The sequence below is a fragment of the Hordeum vulgare genome, chromosome 6H (assembly GCF_904849725.1).
Source record: "Hordeum vulgare subsp. vulgare chromosome 6H, MorexV3_pseudomolecules_assembly, whole genome shotgun sequence".
Lineage (NCBI taxonomy): Eukaryota > Viridiplantae > Streptophyta > Magnoliopsida > Poales > Poaceae > Hordeum > Hordeum vulgare.
This window is the reverse complement of record NC_058523.1, coordinates 524,176,822-524,194,790: the sequence shown is the minus strand read 5'-3', so window position 1 is coordinate 524,194,790 and position 17,969 is coordinate 524,176,822. Positions and strand designations below refer to the sequence as shown.

The following is a 17,969-nucleotide window of genomic DNA, read 5'->3' as shown; positions in this document are numbered from 1 at the left end:
ATTTGATTCAAACGAAGCAAGGTAGTATGATGGGAACCCCATCTAGTATCACCTGGCCTAGCAAGGGTAGTTAATTAGTGCAAGCCCCTTCCTATACATATCTCACCACTCTCAAGTCTATCCAGAATATCTTGGTGTTGTGCCTCTGCCAATGCATCCCTTCTCTTGCAAGATGTAGTTGTTGTGGTCACAATTAAGGAGATGTACTCAAAGAAATCATGAATAGATGAGCAACTACTAGCAACAGAGACAACCACCAACTGCAAACGATGAGCATAACAATTAACATATAAAGAAAAGGGGTTTTCATCTATGATCTTTTTCTGCAAACCATTAAACTCGCCTCTCATATTTGAAGCACCATCATATCCTTGCCCTCGTATCCTTGAAATAGATAACTTATAATGATCAAGAATACCATAAAGAGCATTCTTTAGTGCTTCAGATGTAGTATCTTTGACATGGTACAAAGCAATAAATCGTTCAACAACCTTTCCTTTGTCATTCAAAAACCTATATAAAAAACAAGGTTAGTTGACAACATAGAAAATAAATGACAAACAAATAATGAAAGAAAGTGAAATTACTAACCTCAACATCACCGCCATTTGCTCTTTAACAGAAATATCACGTGATTCATCAATAAGCACAGAGAATTGTTTATCACCAAGCTCCGCCATGATCCTCTTGGTAACTTCATGTGCACAACACATTGCAAGCTCCTTTTGAATGTCACCGGATGTCATTGTGCAATTTCTTGCACCACGGTCAAAAGCATCTCTCACTTGTTCATTTTTAGTTTTTTCTAAATCTATCATCTCTCTAAAGTTTCCTTTGTTTAGAGAAGTAGAGGATTCGTCATGTCCACGAAAAGCCAAGCCTTGTGCGATAAGATATCTTGAACAACTCACAGAACAAGTCAAGCGGATCTTATACATTTCTTCTGATTCCTTGCTTGCTCTAGCAAGATTGCTTGCCACACTTTGTCTTTGATTACTATAATCATCATAATGCTTGACGCAAGAGTTGTGCTTACTACCAGGACCACCAATATGATCTTTGAAGGCTTTAGATGCATGCTTCCAATCTGTAAATCCTTCTTTGGTAAATACTTCATAACCAAAGTGCTCAGCCCTTCCAGGTTGCTTAAAGAGAAAGCAATAAAAACAATAAGCTGCCTTCTTCCACTCGCTGTATTCAATCCATGGATGTTTTTTATACCAAGATTTAGAAAATGCTCTTGATGTACGTGAACTTCCAAATTCAGTACGAGGAAATTTATTCAAATCTGGTTGCATTGCACCCTTCAATACATATGCTCTTCTCACTTGATGATCTTGAATATTAGGAGGATACTCACTAATTTGTTTCCTCTTTCCTGGATCACGCTCAATATCATTTGGATTAAATTCATTGGCAATGTTAGGAGGTGGTTGTGCCTCCACTTCTACTTCCGGTTGCACACCATTCACATTTTGAGTGCTTGCTCTATCAACCAAAAACCTCCTCATCTCTGAAATTTAATGATAAAGTTTGAACTTAGTTGCTAAACAGGTAAATAAGAACTGGACAATAGCGAGAAAATTGACTATTTACCACTTTCAATACTGGGCTTCGCAAAATTGCCACTTTCAAGATTGACTTCGTAAAAATGCCACCTAACTCCTTTACACTTTGATTATCATGCCATTTTTTCTTTTTCTACTACTTTTCTTTTTATTTTCCATTTTCTAGGACTTATATGGACCAAAGTACCCCTGATGCTATCTTCATGTACTTGGAACCAGATCAATACTCGAAGAGGATGAGTGCTGCCAGCCGAGAATGCCGTGCTTGCCACATCCCTATCGCCTAGACTTCTTGGGTCAATCGCTGGACGTAGCCACCACCTCCTGGATATCAGGCTGCCGCCATTTTCTTTGACCCTGTGTAATGTCGATCTCTACGACTTCGTGTGCCGCCGATCACCCGACGCCGGCCTCTTGGCCTCATCTGCTCCCAAAATACCCCGATGCTGCTAGGGCTTGTGCCGCGCCGCACCACGTCGCCGCTCTCGCTACCACTTGAAGCCATCGTCCTCGCCATGCCCGGAACTGGACGGCTTGCTATCGGCACCAACAACGGACATGCCCTTTCGCTGCCGCATCGGACGCCGCCGTTCGTCGTCGTGTCGGACGACACCATTCGTCTCTCCCATGGTTCCTACTACCTAGCCAAGCGTCCACCACCCTCCCAAGCATCTGCCGTCCCGAGCACAAGCAGGTCTAACCTCCCTGGCTCCCTGGCTCCCTCCCGTACTTGCCCTCCTCTTCTGAAACCAAAACGACTGAGGCAACAGGCACCCAGACTCACGACACACAGTGCATGCAGAGTTGCAGACTATGTATTCTCACGCTCATGCACACATCGCCGGCTAGCAGCCTAGCACGCATACTGCATGCATGCGCATGGACTGGTACAGTGATACTCCCTCCGTTCCAAAATATAAAACCTTTTAGAGATTTTACTAGGAGACTACATACGAAGCAAAATGAGTGAATTTATACTCTAAAATATGTCTATATACATCCGTATGTAATTCATAGTGCAATCTCTAAAAAGTCTTATATTTAGGAACGGAGGGAGTACTTGTCGATGCCGCACAAGCACACAAACCATGCACGAGCTTCTCGGGCTAGACTAGCCGAGTCGAGCTCAGCTCGCTTTAGGCGAGCCAAAGTTTCGGGCTAAACCCGGCTTGGCTCGGCTCGTGTCCAGCCCTCCCGTGCTGTCGATCTCCTCGGCATCGCATCCCGCCCATCGCCCAACACCGTAGGCGAGGGCGAGCACCCGCGGCGGGCTGCGTTGTCGCGCGCAGGCGTGCTCAAGCGCCTGCGGCGAGCTGCGCTGGCACACGGAAGCATCCATGGCGCGAGGGCGAGCTGGGCCGGCACGTGCAGACATGGACGAGCGCTGGCGGAGAGCTGCAGTGACGAGTGACGACGAGGAGTTGTAGCTGCATGCAATCATGGGCGAACACCCGCGGCGACCTGCAGTTTCTCTGACAGACGTGGGCAAGCTAGCACGGCGAGTTCGGGTAGCTAGCGCAGGCATCAGTGAGGTACGACGGCGAACAAGCTCGGCGACAAGAACAAGCTAGCCTAGAACAATACAATACAACCAACCAAATCACAAACGCACTAGATAAGGTTGAAACAGCCAAATGGTACTTTGGTCCTTTTAGGTGTCCCAAAAAATGGAAAAGGAAAAGAAAAGCAATAAAAAAGAAAAAATGGCATGACAATCAAAGTGCAAAGGAGCTAGGTGACATTTTTACGAAGTCAATCTTGAAAGTGGCAATTTTGTGAAGCCTGGTATTGAAAATGGTAAATAGCCAATTTTCTCGGACAATAGCAGCAGCAATATCTATTGACAAGGATATTATTTGCAATATCAATATCGCAGCAAAAAATTCAAACTGGACACTAGCAGCAGCAATATCATTTGCATATGTATAACTATTCAGAGTGCTGACCGCTACCGCATATGTATACTTATCTCGATCAGTATTTTCTACTTTCCAACTATTCAGACTCTATAGATGAGACATGAGAGATTGTTGGTCAGTTGGCCCCAGTACTGGTTGGCCCTAATTTTCATGGAGATTTCTTACCGAAGGAACTAGGAAGCTGAAGCCGAATGAGAGGAATGAAGGGATGAGTTGCGTCGGGGGCTCGGAGCCTTGCGTCGCTTGCCGCCGGCGGCCGGCACTGAGCGCCGGGAGTGCGTCCAGCCGTCAGGGTTCAGCCGCCAGCAGTTGCGTGATCCATCGTATGATTCTGTCGCTGCAAAAAACGAAGAGACACCAGCAATAGTCCTTGTTTCGGCAGCCTGAACACTCACGTAATTGTCTGACTTGTTAATTGTTGGGCTGATTAGCCAGTTTACGTGAGAGAAACTAAGGCCCAGTTTTCTTTGCCCGGGTAGAGTAAGTCAGTTTATGCCTTTATTTAATATACCTATTGCTGCTGCTAGTGTCCAGCGAGCCTGGGCAAGTGCCCAGGGTAGCCTGGCGTTGGCTCCGCCACTGACCCAATCGTCGACCATCTCGCTGCCGCGCCACCATCAGTCTTTTGCCGCCTGCCTCTCACATCTCCGTCGTGTCCACCTCATCGGCAACAAGACGCTTAACTCCGACACACCTTAACCCCACGAACGTCGTCATCGTGATGCCTCAACCCCACCATCCCAGGTAGCAGAACTCCTTACCCCCGACGGCTCGAGCATCCCAACGTGATCCTTGCCCCTTCGCCTAGCTCAAGGTGACCTGGCCCTTCCCCTGCCCCTCTCTATTTTCTGCCGACGGAGAGGAGTTGCTCTTTGCCACTGAACGCATCACTGCTCCCATCGGAAGCTGACGCTAGCTGGCTTCTGGAGAAGTTGGCTATTTTAGGAAGCTAGAGAGGATCTGAAAGGGGCCTAAGCCTCTCACTCGCATGTTGATTTGAGATGCGTTTTGAGTTTCTTCGTCGTGTGTCAATTTTCGCCTTTCATACCACATATACCAAGCCAATGTTGTTACCGTTTCTCTGAACTTCGACAAGCTCAACGGTTGGATATGTTGTTCTGAAACACAAAAGAGATGTGCCAACACAAGTTCGTGTGCCTTATCAACTTTAAGTGCATGTTTGATAATAAGCTCAAGACCGAGCATGTTCCACACGTCCATGGCCTGCCCCCTGGTTGTAGGCTGGGCAACTCGAATTGATTTTCAAGTGCTTATTAGCGAGGATAGATCGACGGCGAATAGCGCTCTCGAGCACACACCAAATATACTTTTTTTTATCTTTGCTGGGCGCACCAAGTTCCATACCAAGTCCCATGTATAAGATGGATTTGATACACCCGTCGTTGGTTCCAACTTGTGCCCGAATTGACAATTCCATTATGTATGGTATGCATATTGCACTGTAAAAGCCCTCAACTTTGTCATGTTCCATGTCAATAAATCTGTGTAATGGCCAAAATCCTTCGGGCATCCACTTGCGAGAACTTTTCATTAACTAGTTGCTCATCCCAAGTTCTTGATACCGGATCAACGACGTCACAAACTCTAGAAAGAAGATTGTTCCCCCTTGGTGAAATCTACTTTTTCGTCGGGCTTTCCTGTATCCAGGGATCCTCTCGTATGCTAATTTTCTAACCATCACTAACTCGCCAAATATATCCATGCTTGAGCGTATCAACTCCAACCATAATACTCTGCCATGTATATGAAACTTTTTTTTTAAAGTTGCATTCATGAGATCTCCATCAGAAAATTTACGTGACACTTATAAAATAGTATCATTGTGTATGTTTTCATGAGACAAAGGCCCAATTCTTTTTAGCTTTTGATTCTCCAGAATCAGCTTTTGGAAAACTTCTCACAGACTCAGCTTTCCACAAAATCATGTAGAATCATCCGTCGAATTCTTTCCTGAGATTGTAGTCGGTGATTGTGAGATGAGTTGTGTGCTGAAATGAGTATAATGTCCGTGAGCTCACGAGACGAGTCCACTCTTGCCGGTTGCTGCAGGGTCGAACGGAGCGAAGGAACGACGTCCGGCGGGAGGGTGGAGCGGAGGAGGCGAGCGGGCAGAGCGGAGGGCCAACGTCCGACGGGCGGGCGGAGCGGAGGAGGCGAGCGGGTGGAGCGGATGAGGTGAGCGGGCGAGCGGGCGGAGGAGCTGCCGGGGCGGGCTCTCCGGCGGAGGAGGCGAGCGGGCGGAGCGGGGCAGAGGGTCGGCGTTCGGCGGGCGGAGGAGCTGCCGGGATGGGCTCTCCGATGACGGCGGCCCTCGAACCCTACCTGGTACCTGCACTCAAGCGGGGAGTTGGGGATTAAGGGCTGCCCACCGGTGGCATTTCCCTTGTAATTTATGTGCCAAATAGGGATATTGTGTCTAAACGAAACGTTTTGTTTTGTGAAACTTATCAGAATCGTCAGAAGTTGTCCTTTTGCTCGATTCTGAGATATACTGCCGATTCTGTTGATTTTCGGATGATTTTGAAGAAACAAATCGAGTTCTTTTAAGCTTTTGATTTTTTAAATCCAGAATCATTAGAATCGAACCAAAAGAACTGGCCCAAGAGCCCCTCCCCAAAAACTGTTGCCGTGATGATTTTCATTGGCCCGGTGGGCTGTATGTAGGTTTTGTCGGCCGCTGCGCCTTTCCTAATTTGGGCCGGATATATCTACAAAATGGGCTGGTCTCAGTTTCCCAAGAAACGGCCCGAACATCGTACTTTGAACGGGGACATAGGTTAGACTCGACGCCAGAAGCCTGACCCAACCCGACCCATTACCATTTCCACTCCCACTTCCGGCGTCAGGCACCGTCTCTTTCCTCTCCGGCCGTATCGATGGCAACCGCGGCGGCGGCGGAAGCCATGGACGTCGAGGCACCGGCGCGTCCGCCCAGCGCCACCACCGCGCCAAAGCCACGCTCCCCCCACGACCTCCTCGCCGAGACCCGCGCCTCCGTCGAGGAGGTCGCCGCCCGCATACTCGCCATCAAGAAGGACGGCGCCCCCAAGTCCGAGCTCCGCGAGCTCGTCGCGCAGATGTCCCTCCTCCTCATCACGCTCCGCCAGGTGCGTCTCTCGCCCCAAAACCCCAACCACCCTGCAGAAACCCTAGCTCTAGATCTGCCGCTCCAACTCGACCTGGACTTTTTTTTTCTTTCGCGCAGGTGAACAGGGAGATACTGATGGAGGAGGATAAGGTGAAGGGGGAGACGGAGGCGGCCAAGGCGCCCGTCGACTCCACGACGCTGAGGCTGCACAACCTGCTGTACGAGAAGAACCACTACGTGAAGGCCATCAGGTCGTGCCTCGACTTCCAGACGAAGCACCCGGGGATAGAGCTCGTGCCCGAGGAGGAGTTCCACCGCGCCGCGCCAGCTGACATCCGCGACAAGACGCTCGCCGCTGACGCCGCCCATGATCTCATGCTCAAGCGCCTCAACTTTGAGCTCGTCCAGGTTGTGTACTGTTATCAGCCGCCACTCGCATATGAACTCTAATTATCATCTAATTTGTTCGATTGCTGGTCTAATGTAGTTGGGATTTAATGGAGAGGGTGTCCATGGTTTCGTACACGCATGAAAAACCTAAATTCAGCTTGACGGAGAGCACATGAATGGTTTCACAGTGTGTTTATGCTGGGGAAGTTAATTGCAAGGATTAGAAAATGTAAGCTGAGCTAAATGTTCGTAATCTGAAGTAACTTTAACTTGGTACAAGATTGGTTTGATATTAGTTTTATATCAAAAAAGTAGGGAGGTTCCTGCTGCTTATTAGAATCACCTTTAGATTATGACTGTTCGGTTCACCACTGTACAGTCTGTACTGATTAGCTTGGCAAAAAATGTTTAATGCCTAGAATACAATGTTTGCTGGGAACTTTATTTAACTTACCTTACATGCACAATGCACAAGTCAGTTTGCGTACTATTACAAATGTGTGTGAGGGTCCTTTGTGCTACCACTCTAATTTCATTCATGAATTCTGCACATAGATTTTTCATCCTGTTATAAAATTGCCTGTGCCTCTAGTGTTCTGAATCTGTGTATGCTTGCTAGTCAGAAGTCGATTTGCGCTGGTCTGTTCAGGATTTAATTTCTGGCATCTAAAATATGTGTTAATTCTGATACAGCGCAAAGAGCTATGTGAGCGACATGAGAAATTGGAACAACAGAAGAACAGTTTGCTCGGGACAATTGCAAATCAGAAGAAGTTCCTCTCAAGCCTCCCATCACATTTGAAATCACTGAAGAAAGCATCATTGCCAGTGCAGCAGCAGCTTGGGATGCTGCATACCAAGAAACTAAAGCAGCACCATGCAGCTGAGTTGCTCCCGTCTCCTCTTTATATAATTTACACCCAGTTGTTAGGACAGAAAGAGGCATTTGGTGAGAATATTGAAGTGGAGATAAATGGAAGCACAAAGGACGCTCAAACTTTTGCTCAACAGCAAGCCAAGCAGGAAATGGGTATGTTATATCTGTTTGGAATGTGCAAATCTGATTAATGTGTAAATCTTGCATATGCTATGTCTGCCTGCGCTTGTTCCTTTATTGCACTTCTCAACATTGCTGTTCCTTGATTGATGAGTTGTCGTGTTCTTGCAAGAACAAGGACTCGTGGTCTTTTAAAAAAAAATTGGAACCTTCGACGTATGTTATATTCTGTGCAAGATTCTTTTGACTTACTATTTTTACAACAGTGCAAAAGAAACATGCTGGTCATGTGAGGCACTTAGGGCCTGTTCGGTAGTCCTCCAGCTTCCCAAACTCCGCAACTCCTGCTTCCCACTCCGGCTGCCAGCTTCTCGTGTGAACTCTGGCGATCAAAAACCGTTCGGGAATATAACTCCCTATTTCTCTTGCTAGGCAAGGGCTGCCAGCCATTTATGTAGCATTCAGCCCAACTAGGAGGAAAAGCCAGGCTGAGGACCCGATTCTGGAGGGAATCTAGGAGGGGAACGGGGGTGACTCAAAAAAAAAGAAAAAGAGGGGAAAGGCCACTTGTCGCTGCGGGAGAGAAAAGGAGGGGGCGCGAAGCGGTATGAGCCTTCAATTGGCGGTGGCATGACGCTGTAATTTCTGCCAACTCTTGCTCTGCTGTTTCTGGGAGCTCAGTTTTCCCAGATTCCACAACTCATCATATTTTGCACTGAAACGATACCCGGCCTCTTGTTCGTAACTCCTGGATTTATAGCGTTCAGCTCAGCTCCAAACTTGGAGTTGGAGAAGCTGGCTGCTGGAGAGCTGCCGAACAGGCATTTAATAACCAAACATAAAATTTTCCTAGTGAATGTTTTCCCTGATTCGGACAATTTGTGCTCTGTGTTGCAACATAGGCGCATTTAGCCAAGCTTTTCTAGAAGCTGCGTGATCTATAATAATTTTCCACTGGAAATAGAGAACATGCCAATAGTACACAGTTGCTGCTTTGTTCATCTCTACGATCGAGTTTCTGAGCAGATGAACACAGTCAGAATCAATTTGACCATGTGACAGTTTGTAAGTTATAACTGTAAACAAATTAATATTACTGATAAAGTGTTTCTTATGCATCTGCAATAGCAGGCACTTTGTCAAATGATGATGCTAATAGGATGGATGACGATGCAATTGACGACGAAGAAGATGCTCAGAGAAGAAGATCAAGGTCTAGGAAGACTTCAAAGGAAGCTAGTAATCCTGCATTAGCATATCAACTTCATCCACTCAAGGTTGTTCTCCATGTATATGATACTGAAGATTCTGGAACCAAGCGTCGTAAACTCATCACTATGAAGTTTGAATACTTGGCCAAGTTGAATGTTGTCTGTGTTGGATCTGAAGATTCAGAAGGAATGGACAGCAATATCCTGTGCAACCTATTTCCAGATGACACTGGCTTAGAGCTGCCTCATCAGGTGTGTTTTTTAGAGCAACTTCTTTTTTCATTTCTATACACATTTATCCCCGTTGTTATTAAAGCTTCTGGTCCGCAATTACATGTTTTTGTTCTTTTATGCCTTCATAGGCAGCATTTAGTTACCATGTTTTTTGTTTATTTTTTGGCTGCAAAAAAGCTGTTGGCATTATGATTCCAGATTCTGAGTAGCTCTTCTCCGTACAATCTAAAAGGGTGACCTTCTATAAATTTTATGCAGATGGCTAAGCTTTACGCTGGGGAGGCTCCAAATTTTAGTGAAAAGGATTCGCGTCCATACAAGTGGGTACAGCATCTAGCTGGTATAGATTTCCTGCCGGAGGTTCCTCAATCTGTTGGGGATAATTCTAACAGAGCATCAAGAAGTGCTGATTTGTCATCTGGCCTTGCACTATACCGTCAGCAGAATCGTGCACAGACTATTTTGCAGAGAATCCGCTCTCGGAAAATTGCACAAATGGCTCTCACGTGAGTCACCTGCTCTACCATGTTTGCAGTTTGGGATGTCAATAGCAATATCCGGATGATAGATCTTTACAGATGTGTGCATTGTATGTTGGCTGACAATTCTGGTCGGATGATGCTTTTGCTTCATTGTACATGTCATTCTGAGACGTGCTGCATGAGTTAATGAAACATTTCTGGGAAAAATTTGTGAACACCTCATTTACAGCTTCTTCATGTCTTCTCTTTGATCTAAGCTTCTTCATGTCTTCTCTTTGATCTAAGCTGGTTCTTATCAACCATCTTTCTCTTGCTAGTTATGACTCCTATGCATAGGTTGATATATGAATGCATCTCTTTGAAGTTTTCAGATCTGTCATTTACAGGTGGCAACTTAATTATTTAACTAAGCTGAGGTGGCCTCAAATAGAACACAAGAATACACCATGGGCATCACGCACCCCATCGTGTAGTCTGCATAGTTGGTCATTGACAGGAGTTTTTCCTGAGCCTTCCGCTCGTTCTGCTCTAGTGGTGAGTGGGCCTGCAGGAAGTGTTGACAGTGATATGGAGAGAAGATCTGTGACAAACGGGCAAGAAACTGAGGGTAACAGAGAGGATGGTGAGCTTCCGGTTGTCGTTCTTGCTGAAGATATGGCAAATGATTCTAAAGTATCACAGGCGGAGGTCTCACCTGAAGTTCTAAACCATTCTAGAGGTTTATCTCTTATATCAAAGGGCTCTGCACCATCTAAGCTAAGCGTCTCACACAGTTTTGGTAGAAATGAGGATGATCTTGATTTCTTAATGGACAGTGACAGTGAGTTGGAGGAACTGGCATGTGCTGACCAAGAAACTGAGCAAGATAACCTCACTATAGATAAATCCTGGGAGGATTATGCTTCAAGAGAGTTCACCATGGTCTTGAGTAAAACTTTGAAGAATGGTTCAAAAGTCATGCTGGAAGCCAAGGTAATTTTCCAGCCACTCTTCCTACAGGCCTTGTTGCAAGAATCTCCATGTGTGCTTGCTTTCTCACTGTTGGTTTGCAATTGCAGATTAAAATTAGCATGGAGTATCCTCTTAGGCCACCACTTTTCAGGTTACAGATGGTTTCTGAAAAGACCGAAGATTTGAAATGGCACAATGATCTTCGTGCAATGGAAGCTGAGGTTTGTGTTATGAGCCTTTTCTCAATTTCTATATCTCAGCATGCCTCTCATCGGTGAAATGCTATTGTGACTTGCAGGTGAATCTTCACATCCTCCGAATTCTTCCTCAGTCGTACGAGGACTATATATTAACCCACCAAGTTCTGTGCCTGGCTATGTTATTTGATATGCATTTGGATGAGGATCACGAGAAAAGGAAAGTTACTTCAGTGATTGATGTCGGGCTCTGCAAACCAGTCAGTGGAACCATGCTCACTAGATCGGTCAGGGGGAGAGACCGCAGACAGACCATCTATTGGCGAGGTGACGTTTGCTCTAGTTATTTGTGATCTTGGTTGATTGACAGTTGAGTTGGCGCGCATATCATTTGTCATTTGGAGGAAACGGAGATGCTGAAACTGCCTTTTTGCCCATGGCACAGAGAAACCTTCTTTCGGTACGGGAACTAACATGGTCTGACAACAGTAGAAGCTGCCATGCTTGCCCATGTTGGCTGGAGAGAGAATGCTTCGCTGTTGCCTGATGACCGTTATCTTTATCATTATGATGTTTGATATACAATCACGAGAATCCGAAACTCTTGGTGCACTGTCTTGCTTAATTTTACATGGAACTTTTCAACTGCATCTGAGTCGGGCTATGCAGCATCAAACACCATACAGACTGTAACACCATACAGACTGTATGTGCCTGTGTTGCGTGCCTGGATGGTGGTGGTGGTGGTGCTGGCCAGACTTGTTTGTTCATGCTGAAATCTTCTAAGCATTGTTATGCAAGGGTAAAAACTATAGTGGCCAAGCGGCTGGGTTTTCATGTTGTGATTGTGTAAATTATAAGTACCCAAACTTCTTAATCTGAGTTACCAAATACATGCGATTTTCTGTCCTTTTCCGTGCCTTCTAATCTATATCAGGCTATAACGGAGAGAAACAACACATACTCGTACAATTCTTTGCTATGAAACATAGCCTAGGAGCATCTCGAGCAGCTTATGTTGGTTGTGTATATGTCCATATGGGCAATGGACTAAGAAGATTCCTAAATATGCACAACCAGTTTTTTTTCTCAATAGATTGCCTATATTCTCTTATGTTAATACTCCCTCTCTAAACTAATATAAGAGTGTTTAGATCATTAGTTTACAGAGGGAGTACTATCTTGTAAGTAACTATTAAAACTGTTGTGTGTAGACAATATGAAGAAAAAACACTCTTCAACGGATTGTCTATAAGATAATCCACATTTAGACAATGCCATCGATATTTATAGGCAATGTCTAAGTTGAGCGGCAGACTATCATATAGACAATCTTGTGGAGAACATTTCTTTGTCTTGTATTGTCTATATCTCATATAAATGATCAATTGGACAAATTGTTGGAGATGCTTTAAGAGTGCGTTTGGTATAGAGGAACTTCGAAGGAAAGATTTCCAAGGATTCTTCACCTTTGGTTAAAAAAAGGAAAGCTTCCCTATTGGTATAGATTCCATAGTATTCTGCACATCTACTCCTAACCAATTTTTTCGCTGAAGCCTGAGGTGATGCAGTTTGAAAATACTTGAACATGTGTGTGGGCCGAGCGAGATGGTGGTTTGCCTTCGACAGTAGATAAACTCATCCCTCGACAACTGCGATGTCCTGGAGCTTGCCATCATTGACCCCTCGAGTGGTCTCCCGCCGTGAGGTGTGGGAGAATCGGGAGGCCTCCCGCACCAATGAGCCATACATCGCCACACTTCTAGGGAATCATCTGGAGCTCGTCGTCGAGCGAATTATACACTTCTAGGGAATCATCCGGAGCTCGTCGTCGAGCGAATCATACGGAGGTTTGAAACAAGTAGTCTAAGTTCATGTTATGCAACGTATCAAGTTGTGCTACCTTTATTTAAATCTGCGTTTGAATCGAGTAGCTTCAATCTATGTTTGAAATGAATTCGTGAGAAAAAAAGTAGTAGAAAGTTAAATTTAAGAGTTTGGCCAGGAACCGTTTTTGAACCCTCAATTGTGAGGAATTAAGGTTTGACGGTCCCCTTGAGGGCCTGAATTATAAGGGATCGTTGAGAAATGTTTTTACGAGTTAAAACTATTCGAAAATTGCTTGATAATAAACCCACATCAAGTAGCCAGATTACGTGGCTTGATGCCGAGACATAAAACCTGTCATTTCGACTATATATTCTGAGATACATAACGAGATATTCATTCAGAAACGGAAAACAACACGTACATGCTGCAACTGCAAGCCTCGATCGAATTAACATCAGAGGCCGATATTGATTTCGGTTGCGTTTTTATTCTTGCCGGCACTAGTACGTACCACTGATTTCCCATGCATATTTATTCGCCGCAACGGTCGTAAGTATATGAATATGATGCAGCAGCATGCGGTGATCTGCTGGAGCATGATCAGCCCTGGCAGCCGACGAACTCGTAGTCGACGACGAGGTGTCCGTTGGCGACGCCGCCTCCGTCGGTGTCGATCCGCCGGAACACGGCGACGTCGAGGTCGAGCCCGCCGTTGTCGCACTGGTCCACCACCCTCGCCACCGTCCGCGCCCCCGTCGCCCTGTTCGTCACCTGACGACAGCGTCCCGCCGATCAAACAAAGCATGAAAGGCACACATCTCCTTACACGTATCATCCATAGACGGAGACAGGGATATGAGTAGGGTACCTGGAGGCAGCGGCCGCAGGACGGCTGGCCGTGCGCGCCGGCGGGGCCGCAGAACGCCGTCCAGCCGAACCTCTTCCGCCACGCCAGCGGCATGTCGGCGTCCCACGTCGCGCAGTAGACGCTGGCGGCGCGCAGGTCCCAGTTGATCTTCTCTGGGTTGTACAGGTTGTACGTCGCCGCCACGCTGCTCGCTTGCTGCGCCGCCGCCCCGTTGCCGGACAGGCAGACCATGGCCAGTGCCACGAGAACCAGCGCCGCCACCGGCATCCTCGTGCCACCGACGGCGACCTCCATTGCCATGCCTCTTTCTAGCTGGTTACTGGTGCAACTAGCTAGTTATTATTAGCACCTAATTGGCCAACCAGCTGCTGCTAATATGGTACTTGCAGTGGCAGTGCATTGCTCAGTCTGTGAGTGGCCGTATTTATAGACTCTGATTCCGACACTAGCTTCATTTGATCATAATTCTTATCATCATTGTTATGGTGTTTGCAGGGATTGTAATCATCGCGTTCACTACTTGATCATAATTCTATTCTCCATAAGCACCTGGAGTATACATCGAGTTAGTAGTTTATTCAGTGAGACATAAGAGGTTACACAAACTATGCTTTGGTCACTTAAATTCATGCTGTGACCTTCTTGTTTAGCTTTCCAACATATTTTGATATGCGGCTATTTCTCCTTATGCCGCTTCAATGATGTGAGTGTGCCAAATATTTGCCTTGGTTGTTTGTCAGAGCTTTGTCAATTCCAAGTTGCTAATTGGACAATTGTGGTTCACATAATTTTATGCAATAATGTGTACTCAATGTTGACAACGGCCTCCTCTGTTTCATTTATTTGCAACCGATTCACCTCATGTTCTTCGTAAATATCGTTCTCAAATATTTTTACCACAACAAAGAATAATCAACAACCAATTAACTATACTTACATCCTAATTTTATATCGCCATTGTTGTAATTTTGTTTCTTAATGAATGCATTCTTCAATCATTCTAATTTTGTTTCTGTTAAAGAGCTCGGATTAAAACTCGGCTTGACTTGTTAGTCATGGAGTTCAAGTCAAGTCGAGCTAAGTCATGAGCTACTCCGTTTAACTCACGAGTTTTGAGTTTATATTCCAGCCCGACTTAAGGTATTGGGCTCCATCTCAGTATTAATCTAAACTCTCAAGAGCATATGTGTTGTCTAGGCTTCCTCCTGTGTGAAAGAGCCACCACGTTACCATCGAAACCGCCTAGAGGATGAAGGGACAGAATATAGACGTTTTTGTAATTATTGTGTCAGCTTTCCAAATGATGCTTTTCTCGTTATGTTTTAGCAATGATGATTGTATCTGACAATGATATGTGAATGCCAAACCCTTGCTTTGGTTGTTTGTGACACGTGTTGCCAATTCCAAGTTGCTCACTGCATAATTGCGTTTCAAAGATTTTAAGCTAGGAATTTGCAGTCACTGTTGATGTCAGCCTCTCTCTTTCTGTTAGCTTTGTAGCTGACCGTTAGCAGTAAATTGTACTCCTTTGACACTATCACACTATTAATAGTGTCGAAAAACGCATTCCCTTCGTCTTAAAATAAGTAACTTAAAAATTACTTAATTTTACATTAACTTTAGTACTACATCCGTCTAAGTGTATAGGGCATGCGCGTAGTTTTAGATTGTCAAATTAACTAGCTGAATATATATTATATGTGATAAAAATTACATATTCAGAAACTACATTCTCATATGAATCTAATGGTATATTATTTATTACATATAATATATATTTAGCTAGTTAAATTGATAACCTAGAACTACGCGCATGCCCTATACACATGGACGGAGGTAGTATAAGGTTGAGTCATTTTTAAGTTACTTATTTTAAGACGGAGGGAGTATGACAGTTCGGATGAGAGGGAGTACTCCCTCCACCCACGTGTATAGGGCATGTACGTAGTTCTAGGTCGTTAATTTAACTATTTAAATATGTATTATATGTAAAAAATAATATGTCATTAGATTCATGCGAAGATGTAGTTTTTGAATATATAACTTTTATCGCATATAATATATATTTAGATAGTTAAATTGATAACCTAGAACTACGTGCATGCCCTATACACTTGGACGGAGGTAGTACTAGTTCTTATATTAACCTGCATTTATTTGCCTACTTGCATGGATAGCTAGGCAATTGAAAGCTTCCCATCTGTATTTTTCTTCTTAGGTTATCGCTGATAACAAGTAATGATGAGACTGAGAGAGATCAACCCAATGTGGTTAATTACTAAGAGTTGAGTAACTCTCAAAAGAAAATCTAAGAGTGGAGCTGCCGGTCCACATCAGCTAGGTAATACACACCGGTTGTTTGGATCATATATCAACCGCATACGCAAGTAAATATGACACATTAATCTTAACAAATTTGACTGCCAGTGACCAGCATCTAAGCAAAGCAGAACATAAGTTACTCCACCAAGTGAAAGATGATACAAAATAGTAGACTCATTGCAAGTGATTTTACCTCCATTCACAGAATTTTAATTTCACTTTTGCTTCGGTAGAACTTCCTTCTAAAACGTAGAAGGGAAAACGTATACCCATCTCATATTATACACTACAGATTGCCGTACGTACCTTGCATTGCACCCATCTTGTATTATATACGTACGATGGTCTGTAATATATAAAATAAGGTGGGTATACATTCCCCCTTCTACGTTTTGTTGGGTGTTTGGGGGGGGGGGGGAGGGGTCTACTGAAGCAAACCTCATTTAGTTTTCATTGCTCATATAGACGTCCAAAAATTCATAATAGCTTCTCTCGCTCCTACTATTTCATTTCATTTGTGGAAATGAAATGAAATGCAATTTGGGTAGGGTTTCATTTGCTTGGATTTGGATTGTAAGTGATGTTACCTCCATTCGCAGAATTTTAGTTTTCGTTGCTCATATAGTTGTCCCAAAATTCATAATAGCTTATGTCGCTCCTACTATTTCATTTCATTTGTGGAAATGAAATGAAATGCAATTTCGGTACAGTTTAATTTGCTTGGATTTGGATTCCAATTTCAAATATCATGTTTTGCTGACACATGATTTTATAACCTGAAATCTACGTACTTATCAAATACTGGTATCTATGGACAATGGTGTTCAAATTCGTTTGCACAAGAACTACCTTGGCAATTATGATTCCTGCTGCGGCCAAACAACTATGCGCCTTTGATTCCAACCCCAATTCCACGATTTCAATGCCAGATGATGGTTACCAAATGAGGTGTTACTATTTCCTCCCTCCGCCGGGCTTACTTGTTCTTCAGCTTGTGAGTGTAGCGGTCATGTTTACGTAAGGACATCTCTAGTCCATTTCCTGTAGCTTAAGTCTTCATCCTATCATCATGTTTAATTCCTATTTTTTAGGATTTTTCCATTTAGCATCTCGCTCAAAGTTTAATTCCCCCTAAAAAATATTTTTTAAATTCGTCAAAATGTTTATGCAAACAATCCAAAAAAATGCAACACATTTCAACACAAACTTAAACAATTCAAAGGCACCACATCATAATTCAAGTACGAACATAAACAAACTTCATCCAATCTGACAAACAACTAAAACATGACCATAATTATTACAAAAGGCACCAAATGAACAAGTTTATTCAAAAAACCACAAAACACATGGTGGATCAAAAGACATCATCAATCACAAGGGCATCATGCACTCACATTGTCACCACCCAGCACCACCATTGCATCTGTCACCATCATTATTGTCGCCACCATTGCCGCCACCGCCACCCAACGACTTAGCTAATATGTTCGCATGAGTTAACTTCCAATATTATCACGCCCTCTCGTTCATCTTGCTCTTGAGACTCCTTAACCACCCTCTTGTTCTTGAAACCCCTTTTTGGAATTTGGGTCTTCGACTCTCAACCTCTTCAACCTCCTCCACCACTATCTCAACATTCTTCTCATTCCATGGCATGGCAATCTTGCCGAGGCCCATGGTGTTTCTTGCGTCCAATTATGAGATGAACTCAGACATCTAATCTGGCTCTAGTTTCTCACTAGTCACTACAGTCACAACAAGACATCGTAGGAGTTAGCAGCACATCATTCATAATTCAATTAGCAATTGCAAAACAAAAGGAAAAGAAGAAACACAAATTACCTTATGGGCATTTTATGGCCATGCTCCTTATCTCATCCGAATCCAG

The 17,969-nt window shown here is 44.3% G+C and overlaps 2 protein-coding genes across 4 annotated transcripts; one reads left to right on the top strand and one right to left on the bottom strand.

Moving 5' to 3' along the window:
* Positions 1-6,317: 6,317 nt before the first annotated feature.
* LOC123404583 (THO complex subunit 5A) lies at positions 6,318-11,951 on the top strand. 3 transcript variants are annotated; one of them, XM_045098522.1, is made up of 8 exons: positions 6,318-6,615; positions 6,714-7,004; positions 7,680-8,016; positions 9,115-9,446; positions 9,687-9,934; positions 10,297-10,882; positions 10,969-11,082; positions 11,160-11,951. In XM_045098522.1, the coding sequence occupies exons 1-8, from the start codon at positions 6,385-6,387 to the stop codon at positions 11,409-11,411; spliced, it is 2,391 nt and encodes a 796-aa protein (XP_044954457.1). In that variant the 5' UTR covers positions 6,318-6,384; the 3' UTR covers positions 11,412-11,951. The 3 variants fall into 3 exon arrangements, with proteins under 3 accessions (XP_044954457.1, XP_044954455.1, XP_044954458.1); XM_045098520.1 differs by having other exon boundaries at positions 9,112-9,446; XM_045098523.1 differs by lacking the exons at positions 10,969-11,082; positions 11,160-11,951 and having other exon boundaries at positions 9,112-9,446; positions 10,297-10,628; positions 10,726-10,876.
* A 1,537-nt stretch (positions 11,952-13,488) lies between these two features.
* Positions 13,489-14,136, bottom strand: LOC123405741 (pathogenesis-related protein PR-4-like). Its single transcript, XM_045099318.1, has 2 exons — positions 13,757-14,136; positions 13,489-13,659 (listed from the first exon to the last, which is right to left on the bottom strand). Exons 1-2 carry the CDS (start codon positions 14,054-14,056, stop codon positions 13,489-13,491), a joined length of 471 nt encoding a protein of 156 aa, XP_044955253.1. The 5' UTR covers positions 14,057-14,136.
* Positions 14,137-17,969: the final 3,833 nt, after the last annotated feature.

What these genes read in the sequence shown, in the direction of transcription:
- LOC123404583 (XM_045098520.1), top strand. Translation starts at nt 6,385, where the DNA reads ATGGCAACCGCGGCGGCGGCGGAAGCCATGGACGTCGAGGCACCGGCG. An exon ending in TCCTCATCACGCTCCGCCAG is followed by an intron (nt 6,616 to 6,713) that starts GTGCGTCTCTCG and finishes TCTTTCGCGCAG; the next exon opens with GTGAACAGGGAGATACTGAT. An exon ending in GCTTAGAGCTGCCTCATCAG is followed by an intron (nt 9,447 to 9,686) that starts GTGTGTTTTTTA and finishes AATTTTATGCAG; the next exon opens with ATGGCTAAGCTTTACGCTGG.
- LOC123405741 (XM_045099318.1), bottom strand. Translation starts at nt 14,056, where the DNA reads ATGGCAATGGAGGTCGCCGTCGGTGGCACGAGGATGCCGGTGGCGGCG. An exon ending in CCTGCGGCCGCTGCCTCCAG is followed by an intron (nt 13,660 to 13,756) that starts GTACCCTACTCA and finishes CGCTGTCGTCAG; the next exon opens with GTGACGAACAGGGCGACGGG.